At 43.1% G+C, this 26,714-nt stretch overlaps 1 protein-coding gene across 2 annotated transcripts in view; it reads right to left on the bottom strand.

Annotated features, from left to right (window-relative positions):
- FBXL7 (F-box and leucine rich repeat protein 7) overlaps window positions 1-26,714 on the bottom strand; it is a 416,516-nt gene that overhangs the window by 297,676 nt on the left and 92,126 nt on the right. For both annotated transcript variants that reach the window (XM_073802027.1, XM_019951132.3), the window contains exon 2: window positions 4,911-5,000. In XM_073802027.1, coding sequence (XP_073658128.1) covers window positions 4,911-5,000 — 90 coding nt within the window. The remainder of the gene's footprint in view (window positions 1-4,910; window positions 5,001-26,714) is intronic.

The raw sequence follows: 26,714 nt of genomic DNA, 5'->3' as shown, positions 1-26,714 counted from the left end.
ATGCCCCGGTCCGGGAAGATCCCACATGCTGCGGAGCGGCTGGGCCCGTGAGCCATGGCCGCAGGGCCTGCATGTCCGGAGCTTTTTTCTAATTGGACCATCTTTCACCAAAACATTACTGTGTCAGACTCCTGCTTGACAATGTACTAGGTGTGTAATCTTGAGCAAATCTCTTCAGTTCTCTGTGCCACAGGAATTTCTTTGTAGAATGACTGCAGTAGATCAGAAGATTGCCAAGAATTTTTGTAGCTCTAAAAACTCTCGGATTCCACGGCTGTCCGGCTTGATAACCAACATGTATAAACAGCCATCACACCTATAAATTGTGTTGTCCATGAGTTCAGTATCTAAACTTGAATGTGATTAAAGAGCAGCTGAGTGAAGCTGACTCTTCATCAGCCAACTGCATTTGGCCTTTGAACTAACCACTTCATTTTCCCCCAGCTCAAGAGAAGGCTGAGTTGTTGAGATGCCACCCTTAAAGCCACACCCTCATGCCTCACCTCGCCCATTCCACGAAAGAAGCCCAAGCTCAGCTTCTTATTTCTAGGAAGCTTCGTCATGATCTAACCTAATCCAGCCGATTCTGCTCACAGCTGGACATGACTTTCAGAGAGCTGAAGGTCAAAGGCCATTCTTGCCAGTACAAGAGAAAACACCCTGTGGGTGAGAAAGACAGAAAAAAATGGAAGAGAAAGAATAGTAATACAACTGGAAAGAATGAAGCTATGGTGTATGATGTTGGAATGCAGATTTTGTTGGGAGAAAACGGAAAATTCTCCAGCTTTCTACACTTGAACCCAAACCCCCTACAGTATCAGGAAACCAGGAACTTCAACTGTCACAAGAAATATAATGGATCTTAAAGAAAGCCTATATCGTATCAGAGAGAAAGCACTGCAGGCTGCCAATTCCTTGAAAGGGGTGTGGCTTTAGAGTCACAAATTAAGACTCATGAAAGTTTTGCATGAGATTTTGGAACAGAACACTACCATCAGGTAAAAAATGCCATTCTCTTTTGGATTAAAATCAAATTGTATCATCATCTGGGCCCACCATCCTAGGGGAATAGCCTTATGACCCAAAGTGGATCATGGGTGGATCCGCTGCAATTGGGATCGCTGCAATTTGAGATAGACAGCAAAGACATAAGCCCTTAGCAAAGAATCCGACTTGGAGTGATGCTAACATGTTTAAAACCTGAGCTGAGGTTAACAACTATCCAAGAAAAGCTAAAAACTTAATTAATTAATTAAAAGGTTGGGAAATCTGTGGGTCTATAATCTCTCCCGCCTTCCAGAGCTTCATGGGCGAATATGTACATACAATAGGTCAACTCTGACAGGGTACCACACGCTGGGCTATGAACCCTCCTGGTCCAGGGATTTGTAATCATGGCTTTCAGGCCAGTTCTGGCCCCAAGGCCAGAGCATCTCAGGAGAAGCTTCCAGCCTCCAGCCCTGCACTTTGTACTGGCCAAGACTCAGCCTCTCACCTCTCAGAGTTGGGAGGCAGCATATTAAAAGATTGGTTTGTGATGGTTTAGATATAAGTCTGAAGGTCAGGCAGCGGCCCCCCAAAACCCTTTTTCATGTGTAAAATTCAATGAGTTTTAGTAAATTTACTGAGCTGTGTAACTATCACCACAATCCAATTTTAGAACATTGTCATCTCCCCCATAAGACAGCTCATCACCGTTCCTGCTGCCAGCCCCAGGCCAGTGCATGTTGTATGTCCTTCCCTTCCCTCCACTCCCAGGTCCTCAGTTTATTTCCCAGCATACGTTGCATAGAGTGGTTACCCACATGTTTCCCAGTTATAGATGGTGCCTGGGCCATCAGCTACCCTGTGGAGGTTGGACACAAATGCACACATGTGCACACACACAGGCACACACACACACCACCCAGGGAGCTGATACAACACCTCCTCATCCAGCCCATCAGGGAGAAGTCCAACACTGCTCCAAATGCTTCCATCCCAGCTGTTACAGGCATGGTCACGGTTTTCAAAAGCTGCAGGAAAACTGAATATTACCCTCCACAAAAGATACCATGTTTAGAACTCAGTATCACACAGACCCTTAAACTGAGGATCCTCCCTGTGCTTCTTGAAGGCAATACCCAGGAATTCAGAGGCAAAAAATCATAAGAAGATCAAAGAACTGAAGAAAATAACCATAATCATACAGCTTCCAGAAAGTCAGGCACACAACTTACCCAATACGCTTTTTAATAGCAAAGGTTAAATACAGTCCTAGAAAACAGTGGAAAGAGAATCAAAGAAGCATTTTTAAATGTGCTCTTGTTTAGCGTGTGTAAGAAATCTGTGTCCACCTTCTGTTTTCTTTTCTTTTGTCAGTGTGTTGCATACAGTGGTTACCTAGGTGTTTTCCAGTAGGAGGAACCATTAATGTCATCAGGTAAATCCACCTTGTAGAGGTAAGAATATGTGATGTCCTGACTGCTCGTCCTGAGAGGTGGACCTGGGCTCTGTCACCTGTGCACTGAGAAACTGAGCACTGTTTATTAGGCTTCTATCTGGAAAAAACTAGACCCATAATATGAGACCATTCTGTGGCAAACAACCCTGAAACACATTTTAATGTAACTAATACCCACATCAAATTCATTTTTTAATATTTTAAAATTTTCACTGATTGAAAAACAGTGGCAAAATGGATTCATGCAATTAAATAGCCAAACAACACATTCTTTAAAAAATTTTTTAGATAAGCAAAAAATAGATAGCATCTTTCATAACGACGAGATTCTTCCACTTAGGAGTTCGGAAAAAACTCCGCCATCAATTTAGCCCAGTTGCTAAAAATTCTGTTTCATATGAACATCACACATTTTCCCATTTTCCTCTCCTGAAAATGCACTGTGACCAAAATGTATGAAACATTGACAGGGCCTACACCAAAAGGATCTTCCTAAGAAAATGGCAAAACAAAAATGAAAAATTTTTTCATAGTTATATAGTTTTTTTTTGAAGCATAAAAGCAGACTTTTTTTTTTTTTTTTTTTTTTTTTTTTTGCGGTACGTGGGCCTCTCACTGTTCTGGCCTCTCCCGTTGCGGAGCACAGGCTCCAGACGCGCAGGCTCAGAGGCCGTGGCTCAGGGGTCCAGCCGCTCCGTGGCACGTGGGATCTTCCCGGACCGGGGCACGAAGCCGTTTCCCCTGTATCGGCAGGCAGGCTCTCAACCACTGCGCCACCAGGGAAGCCCCAGACATTTTTAAAATGCATGAAATCCCATGGCCCCTTCCCCCAACCTTTGCAACAGAGCTCATATATTTTTGTATCTTCTATTTTTGAAAAGGAGAAAAAATATTAAGAGAACTTAAATCCGGATAGGGAAACCCGGAAGAATTATTTCACATACTTTTAACTTTCTATTTTCACAGCCACTCAAATTAGACAAATTACTGTGACAAGTGTGACTGTAAAATAATGATGGAAAGAAGTGATAATTTTACAAAACATAGACTTCTGATTAGAGCAGATCATAAATCAATTAAATTGAAGTGATTTCCACTCTGGCTTTTAAGAATCAAAGCAAAGGTCTAAAAATCAATTTACCCGATTTGCACATTACCTTAACTGAATTTCAAGAATGATCTAATCCCCATATTTGAATGAACAGGCACAAACTTGACAAAGCTGGATTGCTACCTGATTCTTCACTCCATTAAGGAGAACACCCCCATCTGTTTGCCACAGAATGCCGGTAAAAACAACGCTAAGGCACAAAACACAAGGGAATACAATCCAGTTGTAAAAGCTATTTATCTGTCAGTCTGGGGATAATTAACCCAGAGGAGATAATTCTTATTTGAAACACACCAAGTCAAAGAATACCCAAAGAGAAGATACATACAACAGAAGTAAAGCATCATCATTAATGCATACCCTGTAGTGCAGATCAAGAGCAATCAAACAACTGACATGACCAACACCAGGCTCTGAGTGCGTTTCCCGATATTACAAGCAGCAGAAATTAAGCCTCTGAAACAAAGACTGGAAACGGTGTTTCCACAACACCCTGCACACTAGGAAAGTAGGCTCTATACAGTGTCGTGAGAAAATCGGCTGACACCTCACAAGTCTTTCATGATAAACGGCATTCGCGTCTTCCATGGACCTTCATTCAACAATGCGTTTAGAAAGAACTCTTCTTCAGAAAAGAAGTCATTTAAATGTGTTTCACCTTAAAATAAAAGGAGCCGATTCCATAATTGGGTCAACTTTCCACTAAATAACTACAATAGAAACAATGATTTCCACACTCAAACGAGTAAGTAATAACTGAAAAGCTTCTCAACTATTGGGAAGCAATTAAATTCCAACATGTGCTACTACATATAGTCAAATTCTTTATCAAGAATATCAGTGCAACCAATCTTTGTTCTGACAAGCAGGACTTTTCACTTACTCTTGAAAGAATCAAACAAACCTCTTTTCCTACTCCCCAGGTAGTGGGAATAGTTCAAGTTCTACAAATCCCATGACTATGACCTTCCCGTTATCAAAATCCTGAATTCCAGGTGTGCCTATTTTGAAAGTTCTTGCAGGAACTTTCAACTGCAGCATAAATATTTTACAATCATAATGTTTTTCATACTGAAAAACAAGATATGTCATTCATAAACACTTCCCAAAAGTCAGCCTGTTATATTTTCACAAAATAACAGCATTTACCTTAAACCACATCAAAACAACTTTAGTAGATGGTGACAGCAATGCAACAAAAAAGAAACCTGGGAAAACCTTGGCCTTCTCATATTTAAGAATCTCATATGCTTCCACTCAGTAGAACAAAACTGAAACTCACACCTTTTACGTGTCTTCCAAACACAGCCAGCACTGTGACCAGAGGGCAAGAGATAATGAAGAGCAGATGCCTACCTTCACTGGTAGCCACATTCTTCTGGGCTTGGGTCGGCGTGTGATCTGTACTTGAACTCACGTCGGATGAGATGCTTGAGCTGCCTTTGCCTAGAGAAAACAGGAACGAGCAGCTTTTGAGTTTTGTAATTTCAGCACTGGACCGTGCCTTCCACTCCATCCCTTACCAAGCCATATCACTTGTTTCCAAGAAAGAAGCCATAATACCAAGAAAGGAGTTCATTAGGTTCCTTGCCTTAGGCATTAAATATCTTTTGGGAAATATCTGACCCATGTCATAGTAGAACTAAAGCCCTATTATAATATGGCTTGACTATAAATTCAGACAAGATTATAAAACATAGTCAAATATGATAACGTAATCTTGTTTTGGCATACATGTGGATAAGAAAGTCCATGTGGGAAACACATCTACAGTATTAAGTTTTTCTTTGCAACTATAAACTATACGTTTCCTAATAAAGGCTAAAGACAAATCTAAGAATGAGGCATTAGCCAAGGAGCGAGAGCCTGCTGGCTCCAAACAGCTGCATCACCTTAAAAAACAAATTCCCTGCTTTAATGGGTTCTTCATTAAAACAAACAAAACCAAAAAAAACCCACTTTGTTTTTCTAATGCAGGACTTCTCAAATGGGGGTGCCTCTCCCTCAAGTGGACATCTGGTAATGACTGGTGGTATTTTTAATTGTCACAACTGGGGAAGGTGTGCTACTGGGTTCCAGTGGGTAGAGGCCAGGGATGCTGCTCCACATCTTACAGCATATACAACGGCACCTCACAAGAAAGAATTATGCAGCCCAGAACATCAATTTGCTGAAGTTGAGAAACCCTGGTCTAAATAACCTCACCTCAGCTCACAACTGAGTTTCTACTCTTCTAAATTTTAATTTGAACATATACATTAATATTGCAGACATTCTGCAAATGCACATGAAAGTCTACAAATATGAACCACACTCACTGCCTCAGGAGGGAAGTGCCAATGACCATGGTGGACAGCATTCTAAGATGATCCCCATGGTACCTGCTACAGGCTGAATGTTTATGTTCCCTAAAACTCATATCTTAAAACCTAATCCCCAATGCCATGGTATTAGGAGGTGATTAGCCTTTGGAGGTGATTAGGTCATAAGGGTGGAGCCCTCATCAATGGGATTAGTGCCCTTATTGAAGAGACCCCAGAGAGCTCCCTTGCCCCTTCTACCATGAGGACACAGGGAAAATATGGCCGTCTACGAACCAGGAAGCAGGTCCTCACCAGACACCTTGATCTCAAACTTTTCAGCCTCCAAAACTGTGAGAATGAAATATCTGTTGTTATAAGCCACCTAGTCTATGGTATTTTGTTGTAGCAACCTGGACAGGCTAAGCCAGTGTCCATGCCCTTGGTAACCTGCTCCCCTTGAGTATGGATAGAACTTGCAATTTGCCACTAAGCAACAGGACATGGCAATGGTGAGAGGATTTTGCCAATGTAATTAAGTTTCCTATAGCATTAACTTTAATCAAAAGGGTGATTATCCTGGGTGGGCCTGACCTAAATACATAAGTAAACCCTTTTAAAGAGCCTAGAGGAGAGAGATCCTTCCTACTGGTCTTGAAGAAGCAAACCACCATGAGTTCCACAACTGCAAGGAAATGAATTCTACCAATCCCACATGAGCAGGGAAGAAGACCCCAACCTCACATGAGAAAGCAGCTCTGGTCAACACCTTGCCTGCAGCTTCGCAAGATCCTGAACAAAAGACCCAGCTGATCCAAGCCCAGAATCGCGACCCAAGGAAACAGTGAAATAATAGACATCTTGCGGTAAGCTGCTGCTAAATTCATGGTAATTTGTTACGCAGCAATAGAAAACTAAAACAGTCACCAACCAATTACATTCCAGATGAACTCTTTTCACACCACAAGTTATGATCTAAACTCTTCCATTAAGCTGAGAAACACTATTTTCCAATAGTCTTCCCGGCATAGTGTACACACCCCAGTTAGGTAGAGTGAGTTTATAGTCTATAAAAAGGACAAAGTAGAAAAGCACAAATGGGCTTCAATTGAAAGAGCTTCAGGATTTTGTTTGCTAATGTTGAGAGTAATGGAACAATCCAAGTTCATGGGTGATATCACCAGAGCTGTGAAGTTCAATGGCTGTTGCTTCTCACCACTGCTCATTATAACTTATGGCTCTGAAACAATTCTGTTATTCCCATCATTTCTGCCTATTTCACATCCTCCTCTCTCAGAGTTAGCAGACAGTGCAGAAACTCTCCATCAGTATGTCAGGCCTTCGTGGCGGCATTTATATGAGTCAGGCAGCACCATTTATCTGCCATGGTTCACCCTCGGTGGGGGCTGACATGTTGGACCTGGTACCTAGTTAGAAGTATGTCAACCTGGTCTCTGACCTCAGTCTGCTGCTCCCTTGTTCTCTGACCCTGGACATTCACTTCTCAGTGTCGACATCTGATAGGGGAGATGGCTGGACTAAGGGATTCCCAGCAGCTCAAATAGTCTATGATTCTATGAGTCCATGGTCGTTCCTCAAACCTGAGTCATGCAAATACTACTGTAATGTGGAAAAAAAAAATTATTGTGCACCACTAACTTATAGGAATTATTTTTATTATATTGTTACTTGTGATGCACAAATGGAAAACTAGAAATGACCTCCATCTGCCTTAGATCTGATTCAACAATAAGACAAAAACAAACTAACGAATTGGACATGAAAACAACAAAACCCATAAAATTCAAATGAACAGCATTAATTTAACCTGGCAGATGATGTTATTTTGCTGAGATTACATTGCCCTTGAAAACGTAAATACAGCACTGGCTCCTGAAGCCAATGGGCTCTTGGTTTGGGCATGTCCACACTACCCTGGCCCTCTGGGGACTCGCCCTGCCCACCACTTCCACCCACTTGAACTTGGGGAGTCCTTCCTGCTACAACAGGGTGCACGTCAGTTGGCCCTCACTTGCTCTGACTGTATCATTCACATGCTTTCAGTCTGCTCTTCTTTTATCCCTTACTGGCCTATAACCACTGAAGGAGAGCTCCCTCCTTAAAAGCCAGGTGCAACTTGGGCAATGAAGTCTTGTGGGAGGACTCTGCTACAAAGAGGACCGGTATGCAAGCATCATCTTTAAGATCATCATAAAAATTAAAGCACAAAAGAAAACAACAAATTTCAGGAGAAATTTTCAGACAGATCTGAAAATGTGTGGGCAGATCCCTCAGAAGACCATGATCTGCAGTATAGGAAATGCTGGCCTATGAAGAAAGGGAAGAAGATTGGGGAAACAAATACTATTATTAATGATTTTTCTAATAAATAGCTAACACTGAGCGCATATGCTGTGCTGCATAGTCTAGTAAATACTTTAGATGCTTCATCATATCATTCACTGTGCCCTACAACTGTGTGTCTCAACCTTTGTTTCATGATTGCCCTGCCTCCAAGGAAACTTTTTTAGACATTTTTCCTTATCACCCTCCAACTGAAATTGTAATACCACAGATGTACCGCAGATTTGTCATGTACTGTGTGTGTGTGTGTATATATATATATATATATATATATATATATATATATATATATGCTTTTTATATAAAAAGAATAAGATTTTCACTCCCCTCCACCGCAAGAACCAACTTTTGTCCCCTTGGGGGTGATATCACCTCCATTAAGAATGTATGCCTTTTGATAAGTAAAGCATTCTTAAATGTCTGAGTATTTAATGAATTAACTAATTAAGGAAAGCAAGGTAACAGAGAGATCGATACAGTCCATTCTTGTTAAGTTCCATGAAGTCTCTGTAAACACTGAATTAACGACAGGGAATCCTTGCTCTGAGGGGAAACACAGGATTAGGTGTCTGTGAGCCTCTGATCACATTTTTGTCAACCCATCAATACGTAAACTTGTTTTATGCGTGGTTTTAAACACACCCTGGAGTCTGGGATTGACATGTACACACTGCTATATTTAAATTAGATAACCAACAAGGACCTACTGTATAGCACACGGAACTCTGCTCAGTATTCTGTAATAACCTAAATGGGAAAAGAATGTGAAAAAGAATAGATACATGTATATGTATAACTGAATCAATTTGCTGTACACCTGAAACTAACACAACATTGTTAATCAGCTATGCTCCAATATAAGATAAAAACATTTTAAAAAAAGAAAAGAAAATACAGACACCTTACTTAATATATATTGTTCATACATTAACATTGAACTCAAGGCCGACAGCACTGCGACTCAAGCCTAAAGGAAGCTGACCTAACACAGGTAAAGCCTATCACAGCCTTCCTGCACTTAGGAACTCTAGACACCTAGCTCTTCAGCACTACACATTTCAAATGGTGAATTCACCAATAAAAACATAAAAATGTGAAACACGTGGCGCTGCAGAGACTATAAGGACCATTACTTGCAGCATGAGAGCTGAAACAAGAAGTCAGCCTGGCTCAACCTCAGCTGGGATCCTGCACGCCCGGCCACTCAAATTCTTCACCCTCTGTGCACATCCGAGGATGACCATGAAAGCATCGTGAGTCCCCTTCTGGGGTTACAAATAAATTTCAGCTAGTAGGCAAATCTGCAAATATGGGATCCACAAATAGTGAGGATCAACTACATATAATCTTGTATTAAATCTGGCTTCACAGCTTGTAACCAGCTTTCACGTACACTTAAGTGGGTAGGGTGTAGGATCTAGAGTCAGGAGGCCGGGGTTTATACCTGGATTTGCCACTTACTAGTATTGAGCAAACGATAAAACCCCTCGATGCTTTAGTGTTTTCAGCTATAAACAGGGTGGAGTGAGATTACATAAAATCATGCAGATATATCACTTAGGAGAGTGCATTCAGAAAATACTCAATAAATCTTAGTGTAGTGGGTTTCATATTTTGGATACTATTAATATGCTCGTCTCTTCTGCCTTGCTTCTGGAAGCATAACCATCTCCCCAGTGAGTTCAAGTGGAAAGGGAAAAGGTGTGTGTGTTGTGGGCAGGAGGAGAGGGGGCACTTACAGAAGAACTGTCACAGGAGGACCTCAGAAGGAAAGAACAAGGGGATACTTGGTTTCTAATAGTCAAAAACACATCTGTCGAGTGACAATGTTTCTGTGAGCTAAGTTATTGTCTTAGGAAGGGACTGCCAACATATCTCACCTCCTTTAGCAAACCAAGGGCCAGACCTGTCAGATTCGATCCTGGAGTTTTATATAAGGGAAATCCAGACCAGAGGGAGGTGGTGGGAAGATGGGGCAGGAGGCCCAGCCTAGGGAAATAACTGGAAAGGACCAGGCAAAAGGGAAGCACAGGTAAGACATACCCAGATTGCATCCTGTTTCTCTCTCTGGGCTTCCTCTGAGAGAGGGGGCGGTGTGTTAGATAAAGAGAAGCTCTGGGCACAGAGGGGTGCTGTCACCTCGCTCCCTATAATTAGCACACCGGAGATCATCGCCCTTAGACACCCCAGCACCAACCAGACGCGTGGCCACGTCAGGCTGCAGGGTAATCTGGCTGGACTCAGGGAGCTCCGGAGGTGCGACTTCCTGGAGTCGCCTGGGATCCCTTGTGGCAGCGACAGGACCCCAAGCAGAGGAGCGTCTGCTGGGGACCCGCCTAGGGGAGTCCGCTTAGCGGATGTGATGCTTCCACAGCCAGAACAAGAGCTGATCACCACGGAGGGCTGCAGGGGAAGCACAGCCAGACCTGAGAAAACACTAATACCAGCAAGAACTGAGGTGCGCTGGTTTCAAAATATATCTACAGATTCTGTGACGGCTCCACTACAAACGGCAGAGCTTCATCTCCCCTGCCCTTAAATGGGAAGCGGGGCGGGGGTGGGGGAGGGCCCAGCCACCTGTGTTTCCACATGCCCTCCAGGTGATTCAGACCTGCCATACGGTCTGAGAAGCAGCCAGGAGCTTCTCCTTCTGACCGATGCCTTGACCTCCACAGGAAGCTGTACCAAGAACCCAGGAGGACCAGGCAAAGTGCTCAGCGCGGCGACCGTCACACATACAAGTGATTAACAGACATCAGCCGCCCTGCCCTGTATCCATCACAGCTGCCCACTTCTCATGCAGTTGGAGTGATTTGGGTTCGAGTGTTTCGAGCACTATCTCTGGAGTCTCTGGCCTCAAACCTGAGCTCTACCATCTCCAAGCCACATGCGTATCTATGAGCACGCCTCTCAAACTCTGAATCTTGTTTCATCTCCTGTAATGTGGAGATGGAAACCTCTTTCACTTTTTGCAAATGGGTGTCATGGTGCCCAGGCTTTGATGTCCTTCTCCAGAGAAACAGAACTGATAGGAGATGTGTAAATATCTCCTATCAGGATACATGTAATGACCAGGGAAAATTATGGCATTATTTCTATAAATATATATACATAGGGTTATTCATATATGCATATATGTAAGATATATATATATTATCAACACATATAATATATATAGATACAGAGTCAGAGAGGGATTTAAAGGAATTGGCTCACAGGATAGTTGAAACTGACAAGTTGGAAATCTGTAGGGTAGGCAGGCCAGCAGGATGGAAACTCAGGAAGGAGTTAATGCTGCAGCCTCGAGGCAGAACTCCTTCTTTTCCAGTAAATCTCACATTTTGCTTTTAAGACCTTCAAGTGATTGGATTGAAGGCCCACGGTCCAGTCGACAGTAACCATCAACAGTAGTCTCCTTAATGTCAACTATTGCAGGTGTTCACCACATTCACAAAACACCTTCCCAGCAACACCTAGATTAGCGTCTGAGTCCACAGCTGGGTACTACAGCCTGGCCAAGCTGACACGTACAACTGTCCATCACGACGTCAGACCCACAGGAGTTCAAAATCCATGTTTACCACTTCCATGCACCATGCCCGGGAGAAGATCTCTCAAACTCTCTAAGCTTCACTGCCTTCATCCATAAAACATGGATAAAAACAAACAAACAAACAAAACCAACTACCTATTTTCTCTACTAAGAATAGGGGAACTGTACCGCCACCTTTCAGCGTGGGAGAGGTTGCTCTGAGCTAGAGGCTGTAAAGCATTCAATCACATCCGGTCCCGGCCAGAGTCCACCACGAGTGTTTACTATTGACACATTTATCACAGTTCAATTTGTATCAGGAAACAAGAAATGAAATTTGAAACACTAATTATTATTTTACTATTATATAATAGTAAGTAAATATTACATACGCATATAAATTCTACATGCCTTATAGATCCAGTAAAAAATCCCTCAAGCATAAACAGAGTTGGCAATTCTGCTTTCTATCCAACTGCTACATGAAAGTTTGTTTATTTGACCAATGGCCAAAACCCTCATTAGGAGTTGTTAGCATATCCAAACCGTGCCTGCTGGATTTGGTACAGTAAAATTTGGCTTTTTATTGAATTTCCTCCCAAGTGGAGGCTAGAGGCCCAAATGAGGGCAATTGAACAAACAATTAGGTATCAAATATACAAATACCAAAGCAAGCAAAGACTAATAACGCACTGAAGTTGGTAAGCATTGTCTGTGAACAGGTGAACATACACACGTGTAAACGTGAACCACTGTATGGACAAATTAGTTGGTGGGTCAATCATTTCGGTCACTTGGGGCACACTGTTAACCTGGGAATGTTGGCAGAAGAATGTGATTCCAATCATTGATTCCTTCAGGCTTTCTGTTAGAGGGTGACAGGTTTTCCCAATGTCTGAAGAGGAGAATGTTCATTAAATGGGGACCCTATTAGAATAGGATTTTAAGTCTCTTCTAATATAAAAATCCTCATATATAAAATTGCAACACTAAGTTTCTTCTCTCTTCTCTTTCCCAGTGCCCAGGCTGACTGTGCAAATGCAGACGTTTAAAACAAGACAGTCAGACATTCCGTTGTTATTTATTGATAACATGAGGAAGGTAAAGGGGAAAACAGAAAAGATCAATCAAGACGTAACAAAAAAATGAATCAGTGGGGTCCTATGATTTCTAACACTCTTAAAGAGTCCAAGAAATCCGCTGCAAAATTGATGCCCTTTATCAACTCCAGACTATATGCACTGAACTCATTCCTGCAGATTTCAGCCACAGACCTCGGACAGGAAATCTACAAAGGAGCACGTGGACCCACGTGGTGAGGGCCTTAGCCCCTTATTTCCTGTTTCTCTCCCGCACCTTGTTTCCAAGTGGCTGCCGTGCACCATAATAGTCTGCTTTAATATTAAATGTCCACACCAAAGGAAAGAGAGTTTCTCTTTTTTTTTTTCTGTATCTCAGAATTAGATCACGGGAGCAGTGGGTCATGTTTGTGTGTTGAATTCACTGTTATTTGCCTGATTGTTACCTTGAGATAGTTTCTTATCTTCTTTGATACACAGTTCAAATGTCTGTATATACAGAATAATAATATTAGTTACCTCAAAAAATGATCTGGATTAATCCCTGGCCCAGGTGCATATTAGTTTTTGGAAAGAAACTCAACACATACTGTGAACACGTATTAGCTCTTGCAGGCCAGCGGGGATTTAATAGATGAGTTCTCCAGAGTTGGAGACGCTGAACTAGAGTGAAACGAGGAGGAATCAAGTCCTGAGCCCCTGCCTCACTTTATTGTGAGTGAAGAATAGTAGATGATGTCCTTTGCTTTGCTTCTCCATTTTTTGTTCTTTCCTGGTAAAGATTGGAAATACAGTCTCAGGAGGACAAGAAGAAGAAAGGAAAGGAAAGGAAATAGAGAACTTTCAGTCATGTTTTGTTTTTGTTTTTTTTCCCTTTCAAGCCATTTAATGTCTTAACTGGAACTTTCTTTACTCCAGTTTCCAAAGCACCTAACAAGTGACCTCAGGGCCACTGAGCAGGCCACACATGCTGTAACTGGGGGGCAGTCCAGGCAGAAACAGGAAACAAGACCCGTTAACTGAGCACCTCCTTCACCCTGCCCGTGTGCTGGGCCCTTCCCCTACAAGGCCACAGTTCTCACAGGTTTATGTCCAGCCTGAGAAAAGCCAAGGATGGTTTTCAACATTTAGCTCATTGCTGAGAGATGCAAGATCTGGTTCAGGGTGCTGCATTTTTTTCATTATTTTAAAAACACATATAACATAAAATTTGCCATCTTAACTATTTTTTACGTGTACAATTCAGGGGCATCCATTACATTCAGACTGTTGTACACCCACCACTACTGTTTACAAACTTTTCCATGACCTGACCCAGAAATTCTGTACAATTACCCAGTAACTCCCCATTCCTCTGTCCTCCAGCCCTTGGTAACCTCTAACCTGCTTTCCATCTCTACAAATAAGCTTATTCTAGATATTTCATATAAACGGAATCATACAATCTTCATCCTTTTGTGTCTGGCTTTTTGTACGTATCACGTTTTCAAAGGTTCATCCAGATTGTAGCCTGTATCAGTACTTCATTCCTTTTTATGGGTGAATAGTATTCCATTGTGTGTATGTACCACTTTGGGGGGCATACTGATGGCCATTTGGGGTGTTTCCACCTTGTAGCTACTGGGAATGATGCTGCCATGACAGAGTGCTGGATTCAATACTTGTGGTTTTTAACTTTGAAACTTCTAGAGCTGCTTGTTTCCAGCTGAAATCAGATCCTGAGGGCTGCGGCTGGAGCAGGCGAACAAAGTACACAGAGTTCTTCCAGGAGAGGAACAGGGACAACCCCACGGCTGAGTCAGCAGCTCCTCTGGAGCCATTTACTTACAAGCCTGCAGCAGCTTCCAGGATGGGCTGCCAACCAGCCCACATCACAGACGCTAATGGAGCAGCACAGGGCTCTGAGACCCGAACACACACCTGCTGCACAAAGCTTGGCTCTTCCAAAGCCCGTGGGGCTTTGATTGGAGCTGGACAGCCAGGAGAGGCCTGGGGACGTCCCCTTTGCCCTCTTCCTGGGGATGGTCCACATTCTCTCTAGGAAAGGCAAGAGTTTCGGCCTCAAGGCAGACAGCACGGGAGCGGAATTCCCCGCTCCAACACCACACAAGTGAAACCATGACGTGAAATGCAAGGCTGGGCTTAACCACACACGACCCTGCAGGGTATCTAGTCATTAAGTGACATTAGCTTATAAGCCAAAGGCTAAAGAGAGAAAGAATTAAATAGAAATGATGTAAGTGATCAGCAATCATTCCACATTCTAGTGTCACGCTCTTTTTACCTTGGTGAGGAAAGAAGATTTTCTTAGACAAAAATGTGAATTAAAGCCAATCTTTTCTGCATTACTCCCGGAGTCTGTGATTAGTAAAAAGAAAAAGAAGGAAGGCACATGATTCCGACACAGTCCTCTTAAACGAATCCATGGAAGGCAGCAGGATGCCTGCAAGTGTTTCTAAAGCCGGAGGTGAGGCCCAGGGCGTGGAGCCTGACTGCCCACTGCTTGGACCCACATCTTGGCTTTGCCGCTAACTAGCTGGTTGAGGTGGAGGAAGTTTTTTTACTTTCTGAGACCCTCAGTCTCTCCATCTGTAAAGTGGTGTACTGGGAAATAGAAACTCATAGAAACACCTATGAGAATAAAATGAGGTCAACTCTAGGGCTTCCCTGGTGACGCAGTGGTTGAGAGTCCGCCTGCCGATACAGGGGACACAAGTTCGGGCCCTGGTCCGGGAAGATCCCACATGCCGCGGAGCGGCTGGGCCCGTGAGCCATGGCTGCTGAGCCTGCGCGTCTGGAGCCTGCGCTCCGCAACGGGAGAGGCCACAGCAGGGAGAGACCCACATACTGCAAAAAAAAAAAAAAAAAAAAAAAAGAGGTCAATTCTATAAGGCATATATATAATAGATACTTAATAGATGTTAGCTATTATTAACCATCCTCCCTACTTTTATTCTTAATCAATAATTCAATTTAATTCAGCAACTACATGCTAAACCTACTGCATGTGAAGGATTATGATTAGCAGTAGAAAAACAAGACCGTCTATACTGGGTGAGGATATAAAACACAGACACAGAAATAGAATTGAACATAAATGCAGTAGGTTTAAGTTTTTAAATAGGATCATTAAGTGATATTCCCAAATAATAAATGATTCACAAAATCTCATCGCTTTTTAGCGTGACTTTTTTCTTTTATAATGATGTTAAAAAATATGTAGGTTGATTATGAACAAACTCCTGTCTTTCTCCTCCACTGGATTCTCAACTTCACAAGGGTAGATCCCAAAACTATTTTGTTCACTGCTCTACTCTTCAGAGCAAGCACTGTGCTTGGCATATTATGGTCAATCAGTACATGTGTGTTGAATGAACTGGCATAAGACTGAAGGACTGACTGAGTGAGTAACCTGGAAATTTACTCCTAATGAAATAGCCCTGTTCTCGTACTATTTCCTAAAAAGCACTATCCCTTCCTTACGGGTACCAGTTGTATCTATGTTACTCCCAAAGTTAGTCTTTACATAATGGCCATGTGTTGAGCATGCAAACTGAGCTTAACAAAATTCATACAGATTCCCAGTGGCGACACACTGTATAGTACTCTGTATTAGCTTCCTAGGGCTGCTGTAACAAATTACCACTACCTGGATGGCTTAAAACAAGAGAAGTGTATTGTCTCACAGTCTTGGAAGCTGGAAGTCTGAAATCGAGGTGCCAGCAGGGCCGTGCTCCCTCCGAGGGCTCTAGAGAGAATCTCCTCCATGCCAAGAATCTCTCTCTTGGCTTCTGGCAGTTGTCAGCAATCCTTGGCACTCCTTGGTTTGTGGCAGCGTACCTCCAACCTCTGCCTGTCATCAAATGGCCATCTTCCTTCCATGTGACTCTGTATCCCTTCTTGGAAGGACGCCAGCCTTATGGAATTAAGGGCCCACCCTACTCCAGTGTGCCCTCATCTTAATAATTACACCTGCAACGACCCTATTTCTAAATAACGTCACATTCTGATGTTTCAGGAAGGGAGGGGGAGGACCCAGTAGATTCAACCCAGTAGATTCCCCAACGCCATTTTCTGCAGAATGAAGCAGAAAGCAGAAAATCCTACCCTGAGTCTATCATCTGAGCATTTACTCAAGTCTCACTGCATGGCAGTATTATGAGAGGAGAAGGAAGATTAGCCATAAGGTTTAATGTATCATGGAATGCAGAAGTCCTAAAAGAGTCTTCCAGCACGCGAAAAAGCAAGCACTTGGCACTCCATCACGGGTGGTTTTAAGTTGAAAAGGCCAGGCAGTATTTCACAAAAGGCACCAAGGCGGAGCCTGCTCCCCGCGAGCGTCACACCCACCTAAAACGGCCTTCAGGCAATTCCTCCAGAGTTAACACAGATGTCAGCTGACACTAAGACGGATGCTGCTGCCGCTGCTGACAGATGGTGCTTCACAGCTGGGTTTCTGAGCAGAGTAATGAGAGGATCAGACCATGGACAGGCTAAAGGGTAGTGCGTCAGCACAAGAATTTCCATCATACTGTAAGTCATTCACAAGACAGTTTCATGCTAGTAACACCCTCACTACAATTTGAACCAATGATTTTCCTCCAAAGTTCTGAAGGACTACTATGTCCCAAAGATCATGAGAAGACCGTGTTTGGCTTAATCCAGGTGGGCAAGGAAAGACATGGTTCTTTCTGAAGTTCAAGGCTGTTTCAGCAGGATCTGAGGGCGAATTCAAAGACACATGCTTGTTTCCTGGCATCAGGAGGCTCAAGTGACAAAGTCGTAGGTGCCTCCTCTCGATCCACGCACTCATTCATTCAACATCCCGTGTGCCGGACACCATGTCCAACACAATTCCATCATCAAGCCATCTCGGTGACAGAGGTTACGTTACTGCAGGACATGGAGGACAGGGAAAGAGTGGAGAAAATACCAACTTCACCTTTCAACAGAAAGTGTTGTAAAGGGACAGGCAGCAATATTTTGTGGCTTTAGGTGACCCAAACCCAGACAATTACGGACCTTTGCACCCTATGGCCACTCACTGATTTTAGGGATTTTATACAAAGCATGTTTATTTATGTTTACCTTAATTGTCTGTGATGATCTATCCAAATTTGTGGAAATTCTGAATAATAAATCTTAAAAGGCATTGACTCTCCTCCTTTCACACATAAGCAGTAAGTCTACCAACGGTGAAAGGGGAAAAAAAGGGCTATACATTTCAGATCTTAATCTTATTTAATACAAGACAATCTTAGGATCTTATTATGTTTCCCATCCCACACGGCCCATTTATTAGAAAGTCATGAGCAGAAGTCTATTGTCAAAATTCTGTGAAGGGAATTAAGAGAGATCCAAACAGCCCTGCTTGGCAAAGAAGATTACAACAGCAGGTTTTCCTGCCACAGAGAAGACACAAGGCACTAAATACCGTTAAGAAATCACTTAAGTGAAGAAACCAGAATTCATAGCTCGGATCCACACTTACTCCCTGACTAGCTGGGTGGTCCTGAAGCTACTCAAGACTTTTCAGCAACAATCAGTGCAGCGTATCAGACCGGGGAGAGGAATATCGGAGGAGGTCATCTTCAAGACCCCTTTCGACTCCCACATTCTCTATTCCTCCCTGACTCAAAAAGTTACCAACCCTTAGGGCTTCCCTGATGGCACAGTGGTTGAGAGTCCGCCTGCCGATGCAGGGGATGCGGGTTCGTGCCCCGGTCCGGGAGGATCCCACATGCCGCGGAGCGGCTGGGCCCGTGAGCCATGGCCACTGGGCCTGCGCGTCCGGAGCCTGTGCTCCGCAACGGGAGAGGCCACAACAGTGAGAGGCCAGCGTACAGGAGAAAAAAAAAAAAAAAAAAGTTACCAGCCCTCTAGCAAAACTAAAAACCACTTTACAACCACAAACCAGGACCCTAAAAGTTAAAGGTCAAATGGAAGAGCTAGAGTTGTTAATCAACTTCCTCTTTCCTCAACTGAAAAGAAATTATATATATATATAAAACATATATAAAAATTTCCTGGGTTATTTCACTGCCATGTCTTCCCTTTGGGTGTGCGACTTTTGACCTTGCATGTCCAGTGTGATCTTTCTTTGTGCCCAAATGAAAGACCCAATTTTATTACCTGCCATGCTCCCTAGGAGTGTCATTATTCTCCTCCTACATCTCTTCCACCTTCCTTGGGTTGGGAGAGAAGGTTCCCTTGGAACCACAGTGGGAAGCCACCATTCTATTTGATAGGAGGAGAGGTAACCATTCCTGCCAAGAGGCATCTCTGAGCACAAAGCAACTGAGAAAATATGAATGGCAGCAACAGAGTACTTCACAGATAGCCAGAATCCTTCTAAATCAGAACTGGAAGGGAGGAGAGGCCAAAGCAGTACACTGAGTGCAGTGACTGCCCCCACCCTGAATCCATTCCATCCGCCTGCCTCTGTGTAGCTCTCTCATGATTGGGTGACAGTGAATTCACCTCTGTCTCCAGCAGGGAGCTCTGCCTGTCCTAAGCCAATCAACATGAACCCATCCTCACTGACCAGTGATTGACTAGGCAGATAGAGAGGGGCAGTTAAATGGCCAAAGTTGTCAATGGTGGGGAAATGGTGCTCTCTCTCTCTGGATTATAACCCTAGGAGTTGTTACCAACCATAGTGTATCAAAAAGGAGCATGCACCTTACCATGAAGATGCATGCAGCAAAGCAGAAAGACAGAAAGAAATCAGGTAAGAACATCCCCAAGACATAAACCAGTTCGAATAGGTCCTGACACTCACCCTGCTACTGGATTTCTGTTATGTGAACCAATAAGGAACAAAGGAAGAGTCTGTCTGCTGCACCTGGTGATCAATGTTGGAACTGCAGAAATGTATGCTTACCAAAGATAAAACTTAGAATTCAAGAAAAAAAATTGGGAATTCCCTGCCAGTCCAGTGGTTAGGACTCTGCGTTTTCAGTGCAAGGGCCTGGTTTCTATCCCTGGTCCGGGAACTAGGATCCTGCAGGCCACTTAGTGCAGCCAAAAAAAAAAGAAAGAGTCCTAAAGGTATTTTTTCTACGTGAAAAGACTGACTCTGTGAAAGGTGTAATAGGCATAAAGTAATTTTTTACTGAAGGTATTTTTTCTACGTGAAAAGACTGACTCTGTGAAAGGTGTAATAGGCATAAAGTAATTATTTTAACAGTGATGAACTGTAACTTTTAAAAAAGCACAACCAAGTAAAAATAAGAAGCTGTATATATAGCCACATGATAAATTTGATAAGGCTTCCAGATCCTGTGAAATAGTTTAATTTGCTCTGGGCAATGAACAGATGACTTGGTAGGTCTTTCTTCTTTTAAAAAGTTTAATTCAGCTTCCACCTACAATCTGTGTTGTATTTTTCAAAGCTTTATGCGTTAAAAAAAAATCGCTCTCCCTAAATTCTGCATTTATAGCCCTTTTATCATACAAATTGCGGTCATAACCTTACTTAAGGTTTGCAGGGGCCAGTGAAGGGAAAGGTCTGGCTTCTATAAAATGAGAAACGTTAAGCAAAATAAATCTTGCCTGAAACTGGAATAGTTCTTGAATATAGCAACTTAGGATCTAATCTCTCCTCTCTTTTGAAAATATAACAGCTTTGCCTTTTAGCCAAAGTAGATCAAATACTCCACCAATAGCTGTTGTTCCTTTACTTCATTCTCTTTCTGGATGTACAGATACTTGATTAATAACTGTAAAATTCCCTAGAATTCTCGTCTCAAATTCTTCTAGAACAAAGGCATCGCCTCATCCGTGAAGCTGACAGGGACATTCTGACTCTCCCATTTTGTCTGAAGGAAGGACAGGTGACGGGGATCGGACATTTCAAGCTGTGCGTCAATGTCTTCCGCTACTCCAGGCCCTTCTTCATTCACCTTCTTGTAAAATTATTATACTCATCCTAAAAATCGAATACATTTTGTGGAACCCCAATGGAAATTCTAGGGCATGTTTATGATAGCAGTACGTTCATAAAGACTTTGTTGGAATGCAACTTGCAGGGCCTTCACTTATTTAAATAAAACGTAAACATTTCAGGCATTTGTGATGGTATTGTTTTTCTCAGTGTGATGATAGCTAAGGAAATGTTTTCGGATGTATGGTGTGAGACAGGCAGAATAATCTTGCTTGCCTCCAGATTTCTATCTTTTACAGTCAAGAGATGGAATTAAATATTTTGCCCTGTCTTCCCCCAGCCCTTTTGACCCCTCCTTCCCGATCTTCTTGAGGTGTCATAGACAATGATACGCACATCACCAGATCGTATCACCAGCCCAGTTTAAACCCCTTAGCAGTTTCCCATTGGGTCCTGGCTTAAGCCCAAACTCTCTACTACGGCCCATGAGACTCTGTATGACCGGAGCAACTGCCCTCCTCCCAGAATGTGCCCCGAGGGTTCCCCAGAGAAGGACTCTGTCTGTGGAGATCACTGCTACCCACAGTGCCAGCTGCTTGTAGACCCTCGATACAGACAAGGTATCTTGTCTGTTGAATGAACAAGGTAATAGCTATCAGGTAAACACAGACTTTGCCTTTTTAGTTTATCCAAATTATAAAACTAGCAAGTTTTCAAACTACAAAGAATCAAGTCCAGAAAAATAAATTTAACATAGATCAATATGAGACAATGATTTAGTAAAGAGTCTGAATGTTGAACATTTAAAAGAAATGCCACTTGTACACTTTAAATCCATAGGAAAACTACTTAAATCTGACAGTGGTTAAGAGAAAAACAGACACCTGAGAACAGACCAGAAAATAAAATTATTTGGAGGTAGAGAAAGAGGATGCTTTTTTTTTCTTTTTGAAAAGTCCCCATTTTACTCTTTCCTTTTTATTTTTTTCTTTTTTCTTTCTTTTTTTTTTTATTTTTTTGCGGTACGCGGGCCTCTCACTGTTGTGGCCTCTCCCGTTGCGGGGCACGGGTTCCGGACGCGCAGTCTCAGCCGCCATGGCTCACGGGCCCAGCCGCTCCGCGGCACGCGGGATCCTCCCGGACCGGGGCACGAACCCGCGTCCCCTGCATCGGCAGGCGGACTCTCAACCACTGCGCCACCAGGGAAGCCCTACTCTTTCTTTTGAAGGCTGGCAAGTGTCTGAAGACCACAGAACTTAATCTGAATTCATTAGTCTGTGCTTTGATTGACCACAGTATTTGCCATTAAAAGAAGGTTTCATTTATTTACAGTATTTGACAGGAAGGAAACAATGCTGATTTTTTAAAAATGTTGCTTTGTATATTGCAATATTTTTGAAGGCAAGTTTATTATGCTTTTATTTTACCGTTTGGAAATGGTGAAATATCCAATCATATCCATAAATGGTGTAATAATTAAATGTGTGCAAAATTTGCAAGGATTTTGAAATGGACCAGTCCTATACCATTTATGGCATATAAAGGTACACCAATTAAATCAGAAATACCAGTTGAACAGAATGGAGAGCCCAGAGATAAATTCGTATATAAACAGTGAAGACAGGAAAGTAACCCTGAAAATCTGTGAAGAAGGAAGAAATAATAACTGGTCCTGGGACAACTAGATATCTATTTTTTTAAAAATCATATCCTCATCTTACTCAAAAAAACAAAGTATAAAACTCACAAGATATAAATTCAAAAGAAAACAGAACTAAATATTTATCAAATTTCTAGAAGGTTATAAGTCTATTAACCTAAAACCAACAGAAGAAAGTACAAAGAAAATTATCAGGACATTCAACCACAGAAAAATTTCGAACTTCGTATAAGAAAAATAAACAAATAGCAACAAATGTAATTGAAGCCAAACAACCCTTTGGGGGAAAAAAATCACAAGGGGCAAATGTCTTTATTCTCCAAAGAACTCATAGGAATCACTTGAAAGACACTAAGACTAGCATATAAGCTGGGAAAAGATGACAACAGGCTATTCACCAAAGAAACACAAATGGTGTAACAGAATTTGAAACATAGTCTAACTTGCTCGTAAAGAGACAAAACAAAACAAGAAGATACCACTTATACTCCATGCATTTGCAAAATGGTTTGAGTGAGAATATCCATTGCATGGCTGCAAGAATAAATAGATACAAGTACTTTAAAGTATCTGGCAACATGCACATCAAAAAGCCTTGATACGATTTAAACCTTTTTATCCCAGCAAGTCCACTTCTCCTTAAATTAACAGAAGCAGGCTGCTCCTTTCTTACCTACTGTATCCTTGAACTTGTCTTTGAAAGTAAATATACGAAAGTCAAGGAGCATGTTAGGGGGCAGGACTGGCTGGCTACATAGTCTGTGGGCCCCGGAGCAAACCGAAAATGTAGGGCCCTTATTAAGAAGTGATTGGGAGCTTCCCTGGTGGCGCGGTGGTTGAGAGTCCGCCTGCCGATGCAGGGGACACGGATTCGTGCCCCGGTCCAGGAAGATCCCACATGCCGCGGAGCGGCTGGGCCCGTGAGCCATGGCTGCTGAGCCTGCGCGTCCGGAGCCTGTGCTCCGCAACGGGAGAGGCCACAACAGTGAGAAGCCCGCGTACCGCCAAGAAAAAAAAAAAAAAGAAATGATTGGGACTTCCCTGGCGGTCCAGTGGTTAAGACTCGGAGCTTCCACTGCAGGGGGCGCGGGTTCAATCCCTGGTGGGGAACTAAGATCCCAAAGGCTGTGCGGTGCAGCCAAAAAAAAAAGGATTAGGAATTTCAAGAGGGCAACAGCAGAACAACAAACCAAGCATGGGGCCCTTTTGAACACAGGGCAGAAAACTCAAGGAGCTGGTCCTGTTAGGGGGAAATCTGCACCCACGTTGCTGGGATGGGGGTAGGGGAAGGTCCATGCATGCACTGCCCTTCTGATTCTGCTTAGTGGATGAGAGCCTTGGGATGCAGTAGGAAGAGAGGGTGGGTGCTGAGAGGAAGTGACCCTTTTCTCCCTGAGGAGAGAGTGAGAGTGAGATCCTAGAGAGATGATGCACCTGAGTAGACACTGGTACCAAGGCCTGGGCATTTATCAGGGCAGCCCTTGACCTTCTCATCTCTGCGTGGCACTTAGTCAGCATCTAGAATGGGAGTCTGGTCACTCTCCCTTGCTCCTGTGCTGCAAGGGAAGTCAGATAGCCTCAGCAGCTTTGCCCACCTCCAGCCCAACCCTCTCTTGCCCCTGGATGGGGAGGGTCGCCAGGCCAGCAGAGGGGCTGGCCTTGCCCCTGGAGCCTGATTTCTTGGTGTCTCTGAAATCAAGGAGGGCCATCAAAAAGGGATTTTGAGATAACGGATAATCATCAAGACTGTTTGTATGTTGTTGAATAAATTCAGCATACAAAAGTCGTTTAGGAATAGCAATATATCGTATACACAATGTTGTGAGTATTTGAAAGTTCAATCCATCTTTATTTTAATGTAGGGAAACACATATTTAAAAATACAGAAGTAAAGAATTAGTGACTACTTCTGAATAATTAGTTGCCTATTTAGAAACAAAAAAAACAAGCACTCTGTACACACAAACACACACGTATCTTCCTATTGCACAAAATTAAATGATTTGTTCATCCACAAGCATCAGAATTGACCTTAAAATGTCTTTTTCTTATTATTTCAAAAGCAATCCTCAGCCATTTTGGCCTGACCACACATCCTGATTTAGCAGGGGTTGAGACAAGACCCCTTGTTCTTACAGACAAGAGGGCTCCATTCTAATCCCAACTTTGTACTTGAACAAACAGTTCATATTTGTGAGCTTCCATTGCTCCTTCTATCCTGCAGGAAGATTAGGGCTGAGCACTCCCCACTCTCTCACGGCAGCCAGCCCCTACCGAGCATGTTCTGACATCTCGTTATTCTACTGAATCCTCACGGCCACCCTGTGAGATAGGACCTGTGTCACTATCCCCATAGTCCACACAAGAAAACTAAGGCATAGATTGTGTAACCTTCCCAAAGCTTGCAAATGAAAGCATCAGGCATTAGTGACCTTGGCCACCACACTATATTCCCTTCGATTTTTATTACAGGCTCTTGGGGAAAAGCCCAAAGGCAGGAATCAGTGCACTTGGATAGGAATCCCTTGTCATTTATCACCTCCTTGACTTTGAAAAGATACTTAACTCTGTCTCAGTGGCCTTATTTACCAAATGAGGTCCCAGAGTGGTGAATCAATACCTTCAAAGCACCTAGTTCTATGTTTGGCCCATAGTAAGCGCTCAGTAAATGCTACCCATTAATAATGTTCCAGGAGTGTAAATTGATACTTCAAAATTAAGGTCCTAGATCAGCACTTTGTCCAATTTATTTTGCGGTAATAATCTGTATAAAGAATTCAGACTAGGTCTCTCTAAGTGGTTCTTTTGTCCCTGTATTGGCCAATTCGATCTGCCTGTGACTCCCCAAACTCACTTCATGCCTTGTTTTCATGCTTTTGCTAGCCTAGAATGGTGTCTCTTCCCTTCCGAAACATGACCCTTATCTATTATCAACTCTTCCACAGCAGCCTTCTCCAGGTGTTGGGGACCCCTCCGCACTTGGTACCATTTACAGTCATTTGGCACTTAAAATATAATAATCACAACAGATACTTACAGCCATCACGGGAATATACCAATTTGTTTTTATGTAGACTTTCTCACCGCACTGGAGTTCCTATCTTCTTAACACACCCTGGGATCATAGCCTCTCAGACACTGCAGCTGGCAAAAAGACTACACCCTCAGGAAACGTTTACTGCTTTAGTCTACTTTCTAGGCAATGCTCTAGAAAATGGGAGATGAAAACAAGGAGGTCACAGTGGACTGCTTTGTCACGTGCAGGTTTATTTTTTAAACGTAAAGATTCACCAAGACTCTACATTCGTGTGGGCACATTGGTGCAGGAGAATAACCAAGTAACTAAAGTTAGCGATGCAGATGGACACAGAGAATTAGAGGAGAGACACAGCAGTTCTGTTGCAATCGAGACCTTTTGTAATATGCAAAGAAGAGTCTGGCATTTCTGTCAGCAGCAGCTGGAATACAGTGTGCCACAGTACAGATTATTACGGTTGGTCTAAAATTCTGAAAACCGGAATTCTGGAACATGTCCACGGCCACCCGTGAGTCTCTATTTTGGACCTGCCCCTTCTCAAGCATCAGTCTCTTTGGGTCCCTTAAGCCCATCCTCAGCTTCTTTATCCAAGGCAGAGCCCACAGATGCACTGCACCGTTCCTCTCCATCCCCAGTGTGAGCTGGGAATGGCAATCCACGCTCCTGTTCCTGTCTCTGAATCATATGCATTAGGAATATAGACTGTCTGGTGATGGCCTATGAGCAGTGCCATCCTTCGTGCAAAATCTACCTCCTTCAATGCCAAGGAAGGACTAGAAACACCATTTCAAAGAGTGGATGTTAAGTTTACTGGCTTGACCTCCCAAGATCAGAACCGATACACTTTTAACCTTTTCAACTGTTTACTTTTCAAATGCCTTACGAAATTCTTCACCTCCTTGACCCATAATATGTCCTCCCTTTATATACAACCAAGACACTAAACCTCCAGCTCAGCCTCATGATGTTTTTTTTTCTTTTTTTGTTTTTTCTGTTTTTTTGTTTTTATGTTTTTTGTTTTTTTTTTGCTGTACGCAGGCCTCTCACTGTTGTGGCCTCTCCCGTTGCGGAGCACAGGCTCCGGACACGCAGGCTCAGCGGCCATGGCTCACGGGCCCAGCCGCTCCCCGGCATGTGGGATCTTCCCGGACCGGAGCACGAAGCCACATCCCCTGCATCAGCAGGCGGACTCTCAACCACTGCGCCACCAGGGAAGCCCCCAGCCTCATGATGTTTTATGCTCATTGCATGGTGTAGAGGTGGACGCAAATGCCTTACAACCTACCTAACCAGTCTCACTAAA

Source organism: Tursiops truncatus, chromosome 3 (assembly GCF_011762595.2).
Source record: "Tursiops truncatus isolate mTurTru1 chromosome 3, mTurTru1.mat.Y, whole genome shotgun sequence".
NCBI lineage: Eukaryota > Metazoa > Chordata > Mammalia > Artiodactyla > Delphinidae > Tursiops > Tursiops truncatus.
This window is presented reverse-complemented; position numbering and strand designations above follow the sequence as displayed.